The sequence below is a fragment of the Pituophis catenifer genome, unplaced genomic scaffold, assembly GCF_029215685.1.
Source record: "Pituophis catenifer annectens isolate HBS135680 unplaced genomic scaffold, rPitCat1.0.hap2 SCAF_8, whole genome shotgun sequence".
In the NCBI taxonomy this organism is placed as follows: Eukaryota; Metazoa; Chordata; class Lepidosauria; order Squamata; family Colubridae; genus Pituophis; species Pituophis catenifer.
In genome coordinates, this window is record NW_027256888.1 from 1,206,798 (window position 1) to 1,222,542 (window position 15,745).

Below are 15,745 nucleotides of genomic sequence, written 5' to 3' on the forward strand. Positions count from 1 at the left end.
CCCTGCACCTGGACGGCTGGAACTGGGAGGCATCTCCGTTTGGGACGGTGCTTGGATTGGGGCACATAATGGACATGTGAGTGCTGGGCAGGGACTTGAACTTTCTTTTGGGTGGGGAAAACCTGGAAGCTTTCAGATTCAGGTTTTCCCAGATGTTCCAATATGACATCTCTAATAAAGTGGAACTTTGAGGAAACTCAAGTCTTGGAGTTTTCTTTCATTGGGGGTGTTACTTGGAAACCTGACAGGCTTGTCTTCTGGGAAACTCCAGTACTTTATTTTTGAGATTCTCTAGAACTGGTGTGTGGTGTTTCCTTCATTCGATACGTGGTGGTTTAAAAGAACAGATCCTGTTCTGTGTTTGACAGGACTCTTTCATTGGGGAGGTGAACATAGATAAGGAATGTTGGATTAAGATATTCCTTGAATGCAAAATCCAAGTATCTTCTTAGACGACTCTTGAGAGACATCTGGAATCTTGAAAGTATGACTTTCCCAGAAAAGTTTGCCTGGGGCTCAGCTACCGAAACATATCAGATTCAAGGTACCTGATTTTCCTTCTTTCTTTTTTTTTAAAAATACTTTTTATACTTGGTGTTCTCTTTCATCTTTATTATTTCCAGTTAGAATAGAGAGAAGCATATGCTGCATGGCATAAGATACGCTTGTGTTTCTTGCAAACCATTAATTTTGTGCTCATTGTGTTAAAATTCTTGTTTCTGGCACCTACAGACATATTTTTAGTGTTTGGATCTGTTAACCTGAGACTATTCTATGTTGGATCTAACGGATTATTTTGAATCGCCTTTTAGTGTCACAATTCATGTCTCTTTGCAACACTGTTTTTTTAAAAAAATGTTTTTCCCCCTCAAGTTTTTTATTTTTTTACAAACATATAATTGTGTGTGAGTGTCATACGTTTTGATAGAAATAAAATAGTATTAATCGTATTTGTTTCATTTAACAAGCTTATATAATTCTAGTAATAATATACATATTCTTATTAAATTATAATCTTTCATTATTTAGTTATTCAATATTTCAATGTGTCATTTCTATGCCAGTCACCCTATTCTGTGTAATTCCTTTTAAGACAAATAGAATATTATTAATCGTATTTATTACATTTAGCAAGCTTATATAATTCTAGTAATAATATACATATTCTTATTAAATTATAATCTTTCATTATTTAGTTATTCAATATTTCAATGTGTCATTTCTATGCCAGTCACCCTATTCTGTGTAATTCCTTTTAAGACAAATAGAATATTATTAATCGTATTTATTACATTTAGCAAGCTTATATAATTCTAATAATAACACAAACACTTATGTTAAATTAAAATAATTTATGCTTGTTCAATTTATAATCCTTCATTATTCAGTTATTCAGTATTTCAAATATGTTGTTTTTATGTCAATCACCATATTCTGCAGAATAAAAAAAATGTTTTTAAGTGCCTTTCAGCAGGGAACATTTTCTGAAATGTGCTGGGCTCAATAAATGCTATTTTACTGGAACATGTGATTCTGACTCTGCATAAGATCTCCCATGGTGTCTTACAAAGAAATAGGGAAGCATGGGCTGCTAAAGTAAAAGAAATCCCAAGTACTATATTTCTCGAATATGCCAAATAGTCCTGCTTTATTTATTTATTTATTTTTTAAAATTATTTTAAATTTAGTTGATCGCAGGAAAGTGAACGTTTGAAGCATCAAATAGCTTGACACTTTCTCTGGGAAGAAATTGAATTGATGATCAAATATATGGGCAATCTCAAATCCTTTCCTTATCCAGAGTGGGATTATGAAGAGATGGTCTACCGGCTTATTTTTCATTCCACGACAGATGTTTGCTTTTCATTTTGTGGAAATGTCTTCAATCCACCATTTCTTTGGAAGCCCAGGCATGCCTCCGTATCTGTGAGGAAGAGATATCTCACATTCTAGGAAAGCTTTAGCTCCTTCCAATCTATTTAACCTTCCATTAAACCTACTTTTAAAGATGAATATATTCCAAGAAGGAGTTTGGCCTCAGCGAGGGGGTAGACTGGATGTCCTCCTCATATATCTTTTCCAGCTTGAATCTTTGTAATAGTGATTGATTATCAAAAGGCATTTTTATTGAGGCCTGGTGTAAAAAGTGTTGCCTAGATATTCATCTTGGAGATTAGCTGATATTTAATTTATAAATGGTTCTGAGCCATAAAGTCCCTTTAACTTTTCAGAGAAGGAGCTCTGAACAGCATTAACTTTCTATAAAACACGAGCAAGAATTTTAGCTCAGGTTTATTCCTTTCTTCTTTGCTCACTTTGTTCGGTGCTAGTGCTTCGCTACAGTAGTGGGCTTCAATTTTGGCCGCTACAGGTTTGCTTGTGGGTGCTCGCGCATGCGACGCTTCTGCGCATGTGCAGAGATGTCCAGGCGGGTGGGCGGAGCCTCCCACTGCTACCGGTTGGCCCAATCCGGGGCAAACCGGTAGCAGCCCACCACAGCTTCACTACAAACAGACGTCCTCACAGAATTATACCAAAGGCCTTCCGCCATCTTAAAAGTATTCCTGTTACATTTAGATGGTTTACTGTGAGGAAAAGTCTGAAGAACGTAGTTCTTGTTTTCTCGTTTCACCCATCATTTGGTCACAGCACCAGTCTGAGAGCCAATAATTACAATCTTTACATTTTCTTTCAGGGCCATTGTCAGAACACACCAAATTTTAGGGTGTAGTGAAATATCTTGCATGGAAAAAAGCCATCTGCATGGATTCATATCCACAGCCAGTTTTATCTTAGGACCAGAATTGCTAAACCTGCATGTTAAGCGCAACTACGTCATCTAATTTTTCTGGAGAGTAACGCTGAAGTAATTTGTCAGTATTAAGCAATACTTAATTAGGACATTTTAGAGCTTGTCAATCGAAAGGTCAGCAGTTCAGCGGTTCGAATCCCTAGTGCCGCGTAATGGGGTGAGCTCCCATTTCTTGTCCCAGCTTCTGCCAATCTAGCGGTTCGAAAGCAGGTAAAAAATGCAAGTAGAAAAATAGGGGCCACCTTTGGTGGGAAGGTAACAGCGTTCCGTGCGCCTTTGGCATTGAGTCATGCCGGCCACAGGACCACGGAGACATCTTCGGACAGCGCTGGCTCTTCGGCTTTGAAATGGAGATGAGCACAGTCCCCTAGAGTCAGGAATGACTAGCACATATGTGCGAGGGGAACCTTTATCTTTATCTTTTATAGTACCAGTATATAAAGGGACAACCAGCACCTTGAATTGCGTTCTGAAAGACACTGGTGCCCAATCAGACCTCCTGGTCAAGGCTGCCACCGCCTCTTCCTCTTCTTCGCATCCCTCTTTCTCCAAACCAGCCGTGCCCCTCGTCCCTACAGCGGAGCCCAAGTGCCTGAAAGGCCCCTCAGTTTTTCTCATACATCCTTTGAGCCCCTTTTAAAGTCCTTCGTTGTGATCTGCATCCACTTTTGACCGTAGAAGAACCTGCAGCAAAGATTCCAAGGTCTTTCAGGACTACCTCATCAAGTGACGGCTGAGGTCCTAGACTGCAGCTCCTCCTGTAACGTTATGCTGGCAATACACTTAAGAGAATTAGGGTGTGTGTGTGTGGGGGGGGGGAAATGTGAGGTAAGCATCATTGCAGCCCATAATGACATTTTAAATAGTGACCTCTATCAAAGGCGTTGAAATCGCTAAGAAATATCTTTAAACTATCGGGATGCAAAAAAGAAAGAAAAATTATGCAGAGGTTGCAAACAACCTAGTGTAAAATTTAATTTGTGAAAACCTTTGCGGTTTTCCCAAACACTCCCCCCCCCCCCGGTTCCTTCCAGTCTAAGTGAAAAGCAGAAATTTTGCAGAGATGCTGTTACATTAATTCACATCTTCTATATGTGCCCGAGGCCATAGTTTAGAATGACATTTCCTTCCCTTCAAAGAGGCTCCTGGGACCTTCAAAGGACAACCTAAAATGGTTGTTTTCTGGAGGAATTCATCTTGTCTGCTGTCTTTATGTATGTATGTATGTATGTATGTATGTATGTATGTATGTATATTTCTCTTTAGCCAGGTTCTTCCTACGTAAACCAAGATTTTTATGTAGCCTTAGTTCAGTGAAATCACAATCCACTAGTTTCTAGGCTTTTTTTCCTCAGGCAGCCAGCAAGCACCCTGCTGCCCATTGGGAGACTAAGGAGACTAAGATAGATCTATTTCGGACTTTTTAGTCCTCATCAGTTAGCCACACCCTCATCCCATGTATCCTCCCTGTAAAGGTACAGTATTTGTTTTCTTTTCTTGCTGGCTGCCTGAAAAAATCCTAGAAACTAGTGGATTGTGATTTCACTGAACTAGGGCTACATAAAAATCTTGGTTTACATAGGAAGAACCTGGTTAAAGAGAAATACACATAAAGGCCTATGAAAAGAAAAGAAAAGAAAAGAAAAGAAAAGAAAAGAAAAGAAAAGAAAAGAAAAGAAAAGAAAAGAAATCTATCTATCTATCTATCTATCTATCTATCTATCTATCTATCTATCTACCTACCTACCTACCTACCTACCTACCTACCTACCTACCTACCTACCAATCTACACATTTGGAAATCACTTTAGTAATCTGCAGTGAGCTGTGGTGATCCTAAATGATCAATGCTCTCAGGCCATGTAGTTGTTTTTTTTTTTTCTCTTCACATTTATCGGAACATTTTTTCCCCCTTAAACCCAGATTACAGCCCCCTGAAAGTGTGAATGAGGAAAATAAGAGCCATCAATATATTTTGCTATCTGAGGACAGATCTACAGATTCTGAGAAACACGGAGCTGCCACAATAAATATCAGCCTGGTGTCAAATCCTTCATTTTTTCCCCCTTTCTTCGCTCTCCGAAAAATATATTGCAGCTCCTCCATCTCTTCACATCCTGACGCTGTGCTGTTATTTATCCCAAAGTCATCGTCGTCTTGCCGACAGATGGGGAGAAAATAAGGGATGACTCACAACATCAAGGATGACCCATACGCCGGACACAATTTGGAAGATAACTTGACGCGAATCAGATCTTTTACTCAGAAGTGGTAAAAACTTACTTTCCCTACTGGTTCGCAAATGTGAGCGTGTGTGCGGCCTTCCGCGCATGAGTTTTGCTCGCGTGCGTGGCTTGCATGCATGCACATGGCTTCAAAATGTGCCTAAATAGGACGGCATAGTGCTGGGACGGGCCCACCCACAATTTCTGCTACCGGTTCGGGTGAACCGATCTGAACCAGCTGAATATCACTTCTGCTTTTACTTATTGCGTCGTATTGTGCATAATGTTGCCTTTCCCGATACATGAAGTCTTGCTGTGGCTCTTCGGGCATTTAAATGTCCCCGCACCTGTGCATCATGTCTTCCTGTTTTTTGTTTTGTTTTTTAAGCTCTTTTTATGCAAAACTTCCCCTCAAAGGACAGCATCAGCCAACTAGGGTAGAACTGAAATTAGCGATCAATCACATCCACACATCGCCGTTTGAAATAAGTATGGTCAAAAAGAGATTTTTCTACAAAATTAAATAAAATAAATAGACGACAGGTACTTCTCAACTACCAAAATTTCCACTGCTCTGTGAGCCGACAATTGTTAAGTGAGCTTTGCCCCGTTTTACGACCTTTCTAGCCACAGTCGCTAAGCGAATCGCTGCAGGTGTTAAAGTTAGTTAAAATTGTCGTTAAGGGAATGTGGCTTCTGTCCAAAGTTGCAACCTTAAGACCCTGCTGTTCCGCCAGGCAGGCCTATCTATGTAAATGATTTTAAATTGGGTGTTTTAAATTTTGGGTTTTAAATTTGGGCCGAAATTGTTTAATACTTTTAACTATTTTAATACTGTTGCTTGTATCTTGTGTTTTTAATTGGCTGTACACCACCCTGAGTCCTTCGGGAGAAGGGCGGTATATAAATTAAATTATAAATAAATAAATAAATTAATTAATTAATTAATTAATTAATTAATTAAAAAAAAAACCGCACTGGAAAAAAGTGACTCATGACTGTTTTTCACACTTAACAACCATTGCAGCATCCCTTCATGGTCAGAATTCGGACGCTTGGCAACTGACTCACATTTATGACGCCTGCGGTGTCCTCGGATCACTTGTGATCAACTTTGGCGAGTCAGTGGGGATGCCGGATTCACTTCTTAATCATGTGGTTAACCGAACAACCACGGCGATACACTTAACGGCTGGGGCAAGAAAGGTTGTAAAGTGGGACAAAGCTCACTCAACAACGGTCTTGCTTAACAACGTAAATTTTAATTGTACTTGGTCTGGTTCTCTGTGTGACTCCTGGCTGTAAACGTAGGGGAAACTCAAGTAAAGAGTGGAAAGGATACGCTTAAGTCGCGCATCAGCAGTCTTAAGTGATAGTTTGTTTTGGGGGTGAGGGGGGCTGGGTGTTCGAACGAACCGTGTGCAGGCATTCTTCACGCCTTCCCTGCATGCCTTCTCCGCATGTCAAAAGTGTAAGGATCGTTTTGTTTTTTTTAATCAGGAGGCTGGGGGGATGCAGATGAGAAAGGCCCCAGCGTCTGGGACACGTTCGCCCATCAGGGAGGAGGTGGGGTTTTCCGGAGCCAGACTGGCGATGTAGCCACTGGCGGTTTACACTCTGTGGGAGGAAGATTTGAAATGTATCAAACAGCTTGGATGGATTCATTATCGTTTTTTCTGTTTCCTGGTCACGTCTGTTACCTGATGGGACGACAGGTGTCATCAACCAGAAAGGCAATTCTTCCTTCAAAAGAGAAACTTGGGCTGCCTTTAATTCAAGGTTATTGCCGCAGTCTGGCACAATTAATCCAGTGTCCGAGTCTGTGGTGCAGATTTGAAACGGCAACTTTCTAGGCAGTAATTATGGGATATATGGGATTATATATGGGAGATATATATATATATATAGGAGATATATAAATGGGATATATCTATATATCTATAAATAAAGTGATTTTTCTATCGAGGCACCTGGTCTACCCCAGCATGTGGGAGGGAGCATACAGCATCCCTTTTGCCTTTCAGCTCCAATCCAGGAGCCCTCAAGCAGTTGCATTCACGACAAACCATTTTATACCAAATTTATATGCAGGCAGCCCAAGTTCGAATCCAAGTAAAGGTATGGCTAGCTGATGAGAGCTAAATAGCTTGAAATAGATCTATACTAGTTTCCCTTTTTTTCTTTATAAGCGAAATATAAATTTGATATATATATATAGCAGTGGTGAAATGTAAAATTTGTTACTACCAGTTCTGTGGGCATGGCTTGGTGGGGGTGGGGGGGTGTAATGTGACTGGGTGGGTGTGGCCAACTTTTTTTTCTTTTTTTTCCTTTTAAAACCATTTTTTCTACAACCTCTTCAGCCGATCAGGCAACTCAACTGTGCTCGTTGGAGCCTTTTGAAAGCATTTTTTCTACAGCCTCTTCGGCCGAAGAAGTTGCAGGAAAAAAATGCTTTTAAAAGCCTCTGATGATCCCAGCTGAGCTGTGTGATCATCAGAGGCTTTTTTTTTTTTTTTACTTTTGAAAGCATTTTTTCGGCCGAAGTGGTTGTCCGCCAGGCTTACAGTTGCCAAAGTTGGGGACCCCTGCTCTAGTTAGTGGACTTTTTTTTTTTTTTTTTTGCCAGAAAAGAGTTGGAAGACGAGTTTTTTTGTTTGTTTTTTTGGTCACTAAAAGACCTGAATAAATGGCAGCGGTTTTCAGAGAGAAATCAAGTGCTGGTTGACAGCACTTCAACCCAGAAGAGGTGACTCGTTTTTTTTTTATGCCGGAGCAAAAGGACACCTATAATGGGCACTTCTAAGATCACAGTCAGCAAAATCCTCCTTGTTTACCGATCCGGTTCTCCTCTTTCTTTTATTTTTATTTTTTTGAGCAAAAAAAAAAAAAAAAGAAAGAAATATTCTCCTGCTCGGTTCTCATGGTAAACATTCTGATTAATATTATGAACTTTCAATTTATCAAAAGGGCACCGGGAACTCTTCTAGTAGGTTGGGTTTCATTACCCAGGATCTCGCTTCTGCTGAGCAGTGATCTGTTAAAAAGATTGCAGCCGCCGAAGTTTGGAAAGGCCACGGTCCCATCTGCATTGGGTTGGGGGGTGGTGCGGGGTTTTTTTTCCCCTCCTTTTCTCAAAGAGCAGGAAGGGAATTAGAAACCTCAGCTTGCAATGTCCTTTTTTTAAGCATCACATGAGCTGACTCACCACCAATTTGGCATCTCAAATAAAAGGCACCTCAGCTTTCTTTCCTCCCCCCTCCCCCAATTTGTCTTCCCAACTCTTTTGTGGGTGGGTGGACGGGGGTTGGGGGTTATTTATTTTTACACCTCCCCGAAAATACTCCAAATTAAAACTTTCCATAAGCACAGTTTAACCTTAATCTTTTGAAAACGTAAAAGAGATGCCGGAGCCGTTATTATCAGTGAAGGCTATATACTACTATACCAAAATAAGTACTCTAAGTTGCTTGTACTTTTTTCTTTGTTTGTTTGTTTTTTTTTAAATTTGATTTATATGCCGCCCTTCTCCGGAGACTCAGGGCGGCTTACAATGCGTTAAGCAATAGCCTTCATCCTTTTGTATATTTATACAAAGTCAGCTGATTGCCCCCACAAACCGGGTCCTCAATTTACCTACCTTAGAAAGGATGGAAGGCGGGGGAGATTCGAACTAGCAGTAATTGCAGGCAGCTGGATGATAATAACAAGCTATTAGTCTGCTGCGCCGCCAGGCTCAGCAGTTTTGTTACCGTTGACCCCATATTTGGGTCATATTTCATTATACATTTGGTAATTTGGTGGAATATAGTAGGAAAGAGCACATAAATATCTTTTTGAAATGTCACCGTCTTAGTATATAATGTCCGTCTTAAAGTAGTCTCTGTATATTCATGATCACGGGACATGAATACTTTAGAAACTTCCAGAATGCAATATTTCTCTCCCATTCCAGGGGTGAAATTCAGCAGGTTTTGACAGGTTCTGGAGAACCGGTAGCGGAAATTTTGAGCAGTTCGGAGAACCGGCAAATACCAGCTCCGACTGGCCCGAGTGGGGAGGGAATGGAGATTTTGCAATATCCTTCCCCTGCCATGCCCACCAAGCCACGCCCACCAAGCCATGCCACGCCCACCAAGCCACGCCCACAGAACCAGTAGTAAAAAAATTTGAAACCCACCACTGTCTCGTTCCATCTTCCTTCATTTTTAGAATAATTTTTTGTAATTGTATTACTAACATGCTAAATACTGAGACTCTTTCAAGAAGAGAACTGGACTGCCCTCTGTCAGAAATGGTGTAGGGGTCTCCTACTTGGGCAGGGGGTTGGACTCGGTGGTGAAATGTAAAATTTGTTGCTACCGGCTCTGTGGGCGTGGCTTGGTGGGGCGTGGCTTGGTAGTGGTGGGGTCATGTGACTGGGTGGGTGTGGCCAACTTTTTTTTTTAACTTTTTTAAAGCATTTTTTTTTACTACAGGTTCGGGCGAATAAGAAAGTTAAAAAATGCTTTTTAAAAGTTTTTTTAAAAAAAGATTCCAACGATCACAGCTGTGCTGCACGATCGTCGGAAACCCCCCCCTCCTTTTTTTTACTTTTTTAAAGCATTTTTTTACTACCAGTTTGCCTGAACCGGTAGTTTTTATCACTACCGGTTTGCCCGAACTGGAGTGAACCCGTAGCATTTCACCCCTGGTTGGACTAGATGACCTACGAGGTCCCTTCCAACTCTGTTAATCTGAATCTGAGTCTAAAAGGGCCATCATCTTCAGCACTTTGCAATCGCAGTGAATAGTCCCCTTTTTTTTCCAGCGCCGTCGTAAGGCTGAAACAGTCACTAAGTTAACTCTTGCAAATTGAGGACCCCCTGTGTTATCCTCATCAGCAACAACAGCAAGAAGAAGCAGCCCAAAAGGTCCGTTGCGAAGTAAGAAAAGTCTGCCTCTTGACTTTCTGTGGAAGCCCGTGCCAACGTCTGGGGGAATCTTGTTGCATCGGAGGCTGGATTGCAAGCAGGACGGCTGGCATGCTCGAAGTACGACCGACCATATGGTGCAGCTGCGAGAGCAGAATTATTTCAATGCCCAACACTGTCTGGATAAAGATAATGCAGAACAAGACATCTGGCCCTTCTGTGAGTGCGCACACGTGTGTGTTTAAATGTTTTAACGTGAGTGAACAGAAAGCCAGAGTATTAAAAAGAAAAAAAAATTGTTCTGTGTTAATTGGTGTTAATCACCGGGTGCTTTCACAAGAGGAGACATTGCTTGGAAATCTGCTGATAATTAAATAAAACAGACTTGGGCTGTGCGAGGTTTTGGCTTTGATTCCGAGAAGGAATCAGGGACGGAGGAAAGGCCTGAATGAAGCAACCGTGGGCAGCCCTTGAAAGCAGCTATGTCGTCCTTGCAACAGCCCCAGGTCCCTAGGGAATTAGGCAGGCACCATTTAACATTTCGAATATCATCTTTTGTGAATCAAAGCCAAAAGATAAAGGTAAAGGTTCCCCTCGCACATATATGCTAGTCGTTCCCGACTCTAGTGGGGCGGTGCTCCTCTCCGTTTCAAAGCCAAAGAGCCAGCGCTGTCCGAAGACGTCTCCGTGGTCATGTGGCCGGCATGACTCAACGCCAAAGGCACACGGAACGCTGTTACCTTCCCACCAAAGGTGGTCCCTATTTTTCTACTTGCATTTTTTACCTGCTTTCAAACTGCTAGGTTGGCAGAAGCTGGGACAAGGAATGGGAGCTCACCCCGTTACGTGGCACTCGGGATTCGAACCGCTGAACTGCCGACCTTCCGATCGACAAGCTCAGCGTCTTAGCCACTGAGCCGCCGCATCAAAGCCAAAATAGCTCTAAATCCTATAGAGTTAAGTCCCCAAAGTGCTTTTTTCCCCAGAGGCAACTGAACTTTCTTGGTTTTCTTTGATGATGTTTTGCTTCTCCAGAGCTGAAGAAGCTTCTTCGGAAAGTGAAATGTCTTCAAAGCAAAACCAGAAAGTCCAGTTGCCTCTGGAAAAAGCACCTTTGGGACAACCATGAACCTGGATGATTGAAACCCTCCATAGACCAGGGGTCAGCAACCTGTGGCTCTGGAGCCGCATGTGGCTCTTTCACCCCTCTGCTGTGGCTCCTTGTCACTCAAAATATACACCACAACCGCCAATGTGCGACACCTGCTGGCAGGCGATTTATTGAGGTTTTAGCCAACCATGGATAAATCCAAGAAAAGAAAAGTTTCAGAAGAAAACAGAACGTTTAATTCAACTACATATGCTAGTTTTGTGACCGCTCAGGAAATAGTCAGGCACGGGAAGGGTTTTTGTGGCTCCCGGAGTTTTCTTTTCTGTGGGAAACGGGTCCAAATGGCTCTTTGAGTGTTTACGGTTGCAGACCCCTGGACTAGACATATAGAATGAAGTCTTTTTCTGTGTCACGTGGGTTTTTCATAGGTTGATGACCAGCTTTTATGGAACATAGAATAATAAACTCTGATCCTTCAGGGTTCGTCACTGGAAGTCTCTGTGCGCTCACGTTAAGCACAAGGCTGGCTGTGTTTCAACCCTCCTAATATGTCAATAATCCTGTTTTTAAATGGCTCAATTTGGAAGAGAGGGAGGAATTATTGCTCAAGCGCAAGAGATAACAACGACCACGAGCAACTTGAAAGAAACAAATCACCAACCTTGCCAACCTTTTGGTCTTTCCTTCCTCGGGAGTTCATTATTACGACAAAGTGATCGATGGCCTGCTCTCCGTCGGCCTGACCTCTGTGGTCACCCCTGTATCACTTTTGCTTACCTCAGCGTTCAGAAGAGCGAGGTGGCCGGAGATCTGGTGCCACAGTTGGAAGCGTTTAACACTTACGACCAAGTTCTGTTTCCAAACCTTTGGGGACCGAGTGGAGCTATGGATCACCATTAAAGAGCCACACATACGTTGTTGTAAAGGTGGGCTTTCTGGTTTTATTCTTCTGAAGATGTTTTGCTTCTCATCCCAGAAGCTTCTTCAGCTCTGCCTGGATGGTGGGGAACGGAAGGATCTATATTCCTTGCAGACAGCTGGTCATTTGCATCCTTTTGAGAGAATCATTGAGGCCACTTGGAAGTTTGTCTGTGTCCTCAGGGTCACCTGAGTGGTGCAAATGGCTGTCCTTTCAGCAGTTCTAAGAAAGCTCCCAACCCATTTGCACCACTCAGGTGACCCTGAGAACACAGACTAACCTCCAAGTGGCCTCAATGACTCTCTAAAAAGGATGCAAATGACCAGCTGTCTGCAAGGAGTATCAATCCTTCCATTCCCCACCATCCAGGCAGAGCTGAAGAAGCTTCTGGGATGAGAAGAAGCGAAACTTCTTCAAAGAAAAACAACAAGAAAATCCAGTTGCCTCAACAACAACAACACTGTTGTTGTTGTAGTTGCCTCCTGAAAAAGCACCTTTGGGACAACCATGACCTGGATGGGTGAGAATCTCTACAGACTCACAAGACACGTTGTTGCTGTGTATGGCTATGAAAAGGGAATTATAGCACAAGGTGCCTCAATGCCTGGTGTCGGTGGATATCCGGCAGCCCATAACACGTGATCAAGGCTCGTGCTGAAGCTTGGCATAGTTACCATAAACTCTTTTGGGAAAAACAGGACGGACTCCGATTGGGCAGAATGGATTGTTGTCAGTCGAGGAGCAACTGTAACGTATCCCACTCTAAGTCTGAGGCACTTAACACCCATTAGTTGAGATTGGAAAGCCGTTTCATGTACTCAAAGAAGCTGGATTATACCCAGTGAAATGTTTTATCACCTCTCCTGTCCCATTTGAACTGCCTGCTGGATCTCAGGTGGCTTCTCCTCTCTTTTTCCTTGGAATTCTTCTAGTCCATCGCCCTGCTCAAGCAGGAGATCCTATATCCACAGAGAGGGCTCATGCATGCCATAGGTTCACCACCAGGGCCCTCTATCAGTGTCTTCTTCAAAACCTCCAGTGATGGAGCTCCCACAACTTCTGAAGGCAACTTCTGTTCCACTGGTTAATTGTCCTCACTGTTAGGAAGTTTCTCCTTAATTCCAGGTTGTTCCTCTCCTTGATTAGTTTCCATCCTTTGCTTCTCATCTTGCCTTCTGGTTCTTTGGAAAATAGGTTGAATTGACCAGGGGAACTTTGATAGCAAGTTGCAATTCCTCCATGACATGTTTTTTTTGGCCACGTGTGTCAAGTCCTACGAACGCCTTGTGTGGGTTTACGTGACGAAGCTGCCCTTGAAGCTATCCTGAGTTCCCCATCCTAGCTCTGAACTGCTTATCCATAAACCCAGTCGTTTTTTGCATAAATCCCGGGAAGTGACACAGCACAGGAAGGCCAAGTCTGTGCGGGGGTGCAAGGTGTTTGTTCTTGTGCCTTTACAAGAACCGAAGGGTTAAAAAATGCAATGCCAGCACGGCAGATGCTAATGGAGAGAGAGAAAGAAAAAAAAAAAAGAAAGAAAAGAAAGAAAGATATTTCAGTATTCTCATTAAAGTAAGTAATTTCTCCTCCTTCATGGATGTTTGCACAGTTTTGCTTTTCCGCTGTTAATCATAAAAAGGTCAGCTGGTGGAAAATTAAGTTAATAGGGTCAGTGCAATTTGATGAAAAGTAGTTTGGAGTTGTAGCTTAAAGTAGATGGAGGGTAATGCACCTGATTTTATGGGCTTTTTTTTTTTTTTAACATCTGCTCCGAATAAAAAATTTCTGCTCCCTTATCCTAGGATACCTATAATCACCCCGTAATTTACATCACCGAAAACGGCTTCTCTCAAAGTGACCCGAAGCTTCCATTGATGACGGTCATCGCTGGGATTATTTTAAGGCTGGCTTTGATGGGAGATTTTAAAAAGGTACAATTTAAGAAATGTGGGAAGATCAATTGTGCAAACTTAATGCAATTTTCCTCTGCGCTTATTTGCATTTAGCAAATGACGAGTGGCTCTCCAAGTTAATGCACATCTGGATAGGCACATGGCAATTAGGAAGAAAATGTTTTTAGAAAGAGAACAAGCTTAGATCTCCTACAGCAGAGGTCTTCAAACTAGGCAGCTTTAAGACTTGTGGACTTCAACTCCCAGAATTCCTCAACCATAGCTGGCTGGAGAATTCTGGGAGTTGAAGTCCACAAGTCTTGAAGCTGCCAAGTTTGAAGATCTCTGTCCTACAGCTTGATGTTGGGGCCAAGGAGAACATCGCCTTCATCTGAATTCATGATGCCCGAAAGTCATATTAATTGGAAGAATACGTGAGGGAAGAAAATAAGAGTGGAACGCTGTACTATTGATTTCACAAATATTGACTTCCTGGGAGAAACGGAGATAATAAGGCTCTGCCAGAAATTAAAAGGATTTAGGAGTTTTCCATAGCTGGGAAGGTGGAAGGTTGGTAGACAGTTCAGGAGTAGAGGCAAAATGCCCAGTTTTCTGCCTCATTTAGGTGATTCTTCACAGAATTGGTTTTGGTTTTAAAGGAGATCCTGTTTGTGGAACAATCTTTTAGAATTTTTTTTTCTCCCCCAAAATCCCTTTGGTCCTTGGAAAACAGCGTGTTCCTAAAACACTTAAGCCAAAATTTATGTTGCTAAAGTGAGACATTTGTTAAGTGATCCAAAGGTGCTTTTTTTTCTTTCCCGAGAGGCAAATGGACTTTCTGATTTTTCTTTGATAACGTTTTGCTTCTCATCCCAGAAGCTTCTTCAGTTCCAACTGGAATGGTGGGGGACGGAAGTCATGGAATCCTGTCAGAGCTGAAGAAGCTTATATACCCGGCAATATACTGGAAAATACTCGGAAAGACACTGCAAAAGATAATCAAAAAACAGATCTGCCAACACCTAGAAACGAGTAAAGTAATAACTAGCAGTCAGCACGGGTTTGTTAAGAGCAGATCATGCCAAACCAATCTTATTTCATTCTTCAACATAGTGACTAAATTAGAAGACCAGTGAAATACTGTCGACATAATAGACTTAGACTTCAGCAAGGCATTCGACAAAGTAGACCACAACCTCCTTCTTCATAAGCTAGAAAAAAGTGGGATAGATAGCTTCACCACCGGATGGATTCGCAACTGGCTGCAAAAACCGTACTCAACGAGTAGTCCCGGGACACTGTGATCGTCATAAATATGAACCAGTTGCCAAACAGTTGATTTTTGGTCACATGATCATGGGGATGCTGCCGCAGTCATAAGTGTGAAAAACAGTCATAACCCACTTCTTTTCAATGTTGTCGTAACTTTGACTGGCCAAACTGTTGTAAGTTGAGGTTTAGTCTACCGAAAATGGGCAACGAAAGCCGTCTGGGTGATTTTGGGCTACTCACTCTTTCTCAGTCCAATCCTACCTCAGAGGGTTGTTGTGATGGGGAAACTAGGAGGCGAAAGCACGTTGGATATGTTCACCTCCTTGAGTTGCTTAGAAAATAATAATGGCAGGAATATAAATAAATAAATACCAATTGCAAGCAAACCATTGCATTTATTCCTTGATTTACAATTGAAAATAAAGTGGAGAAGCAGAAAGGAAAACCAAAAAAAACACCAGGCGTATGAAAAGTCAGCAAAGGGAAATGGATGTCCGGTCTCTTATTTCCAGCTGCAGTGATTATAAGGTATAAAACTCTTACTTATCGAGGCATAACGCTCAAATACCTAGGACAAATGCTCTTAAACAACGTTGCCGTT

At 42.0% G+C, this 15,745-nt stretch overlaps 1 protein-coding gene across 1 annotated transcript; it reads left to right on the forward strand.

Moving 5' to 3' along the window:
- The first annotated feature begins 486 nt into the window (after positions 1–486).
- LOC139320550 (cytosolic beta-glucosidase-like) lies at positions 487–13,907 on the forward strand. Its single transcript, XM_070948923.1, is given in 11 exon segments — positions 487–544; positions 6,538–6,647; positions 6,649–6,708; positions 6,710–6,773; positions 11,757–11,818; positions 11,820–11,891; positions 11,894–11,971; positions 12,530–12,616; positions 12,619–12,732; positions 13,783–13,842; positions 13,845–13,907. Coding segments are annotated over 11 exon segments (828 nt in total).
- The last annotated feature ends 1,838 nt before the right edge of the window (positions 13,908–15,745 follow it).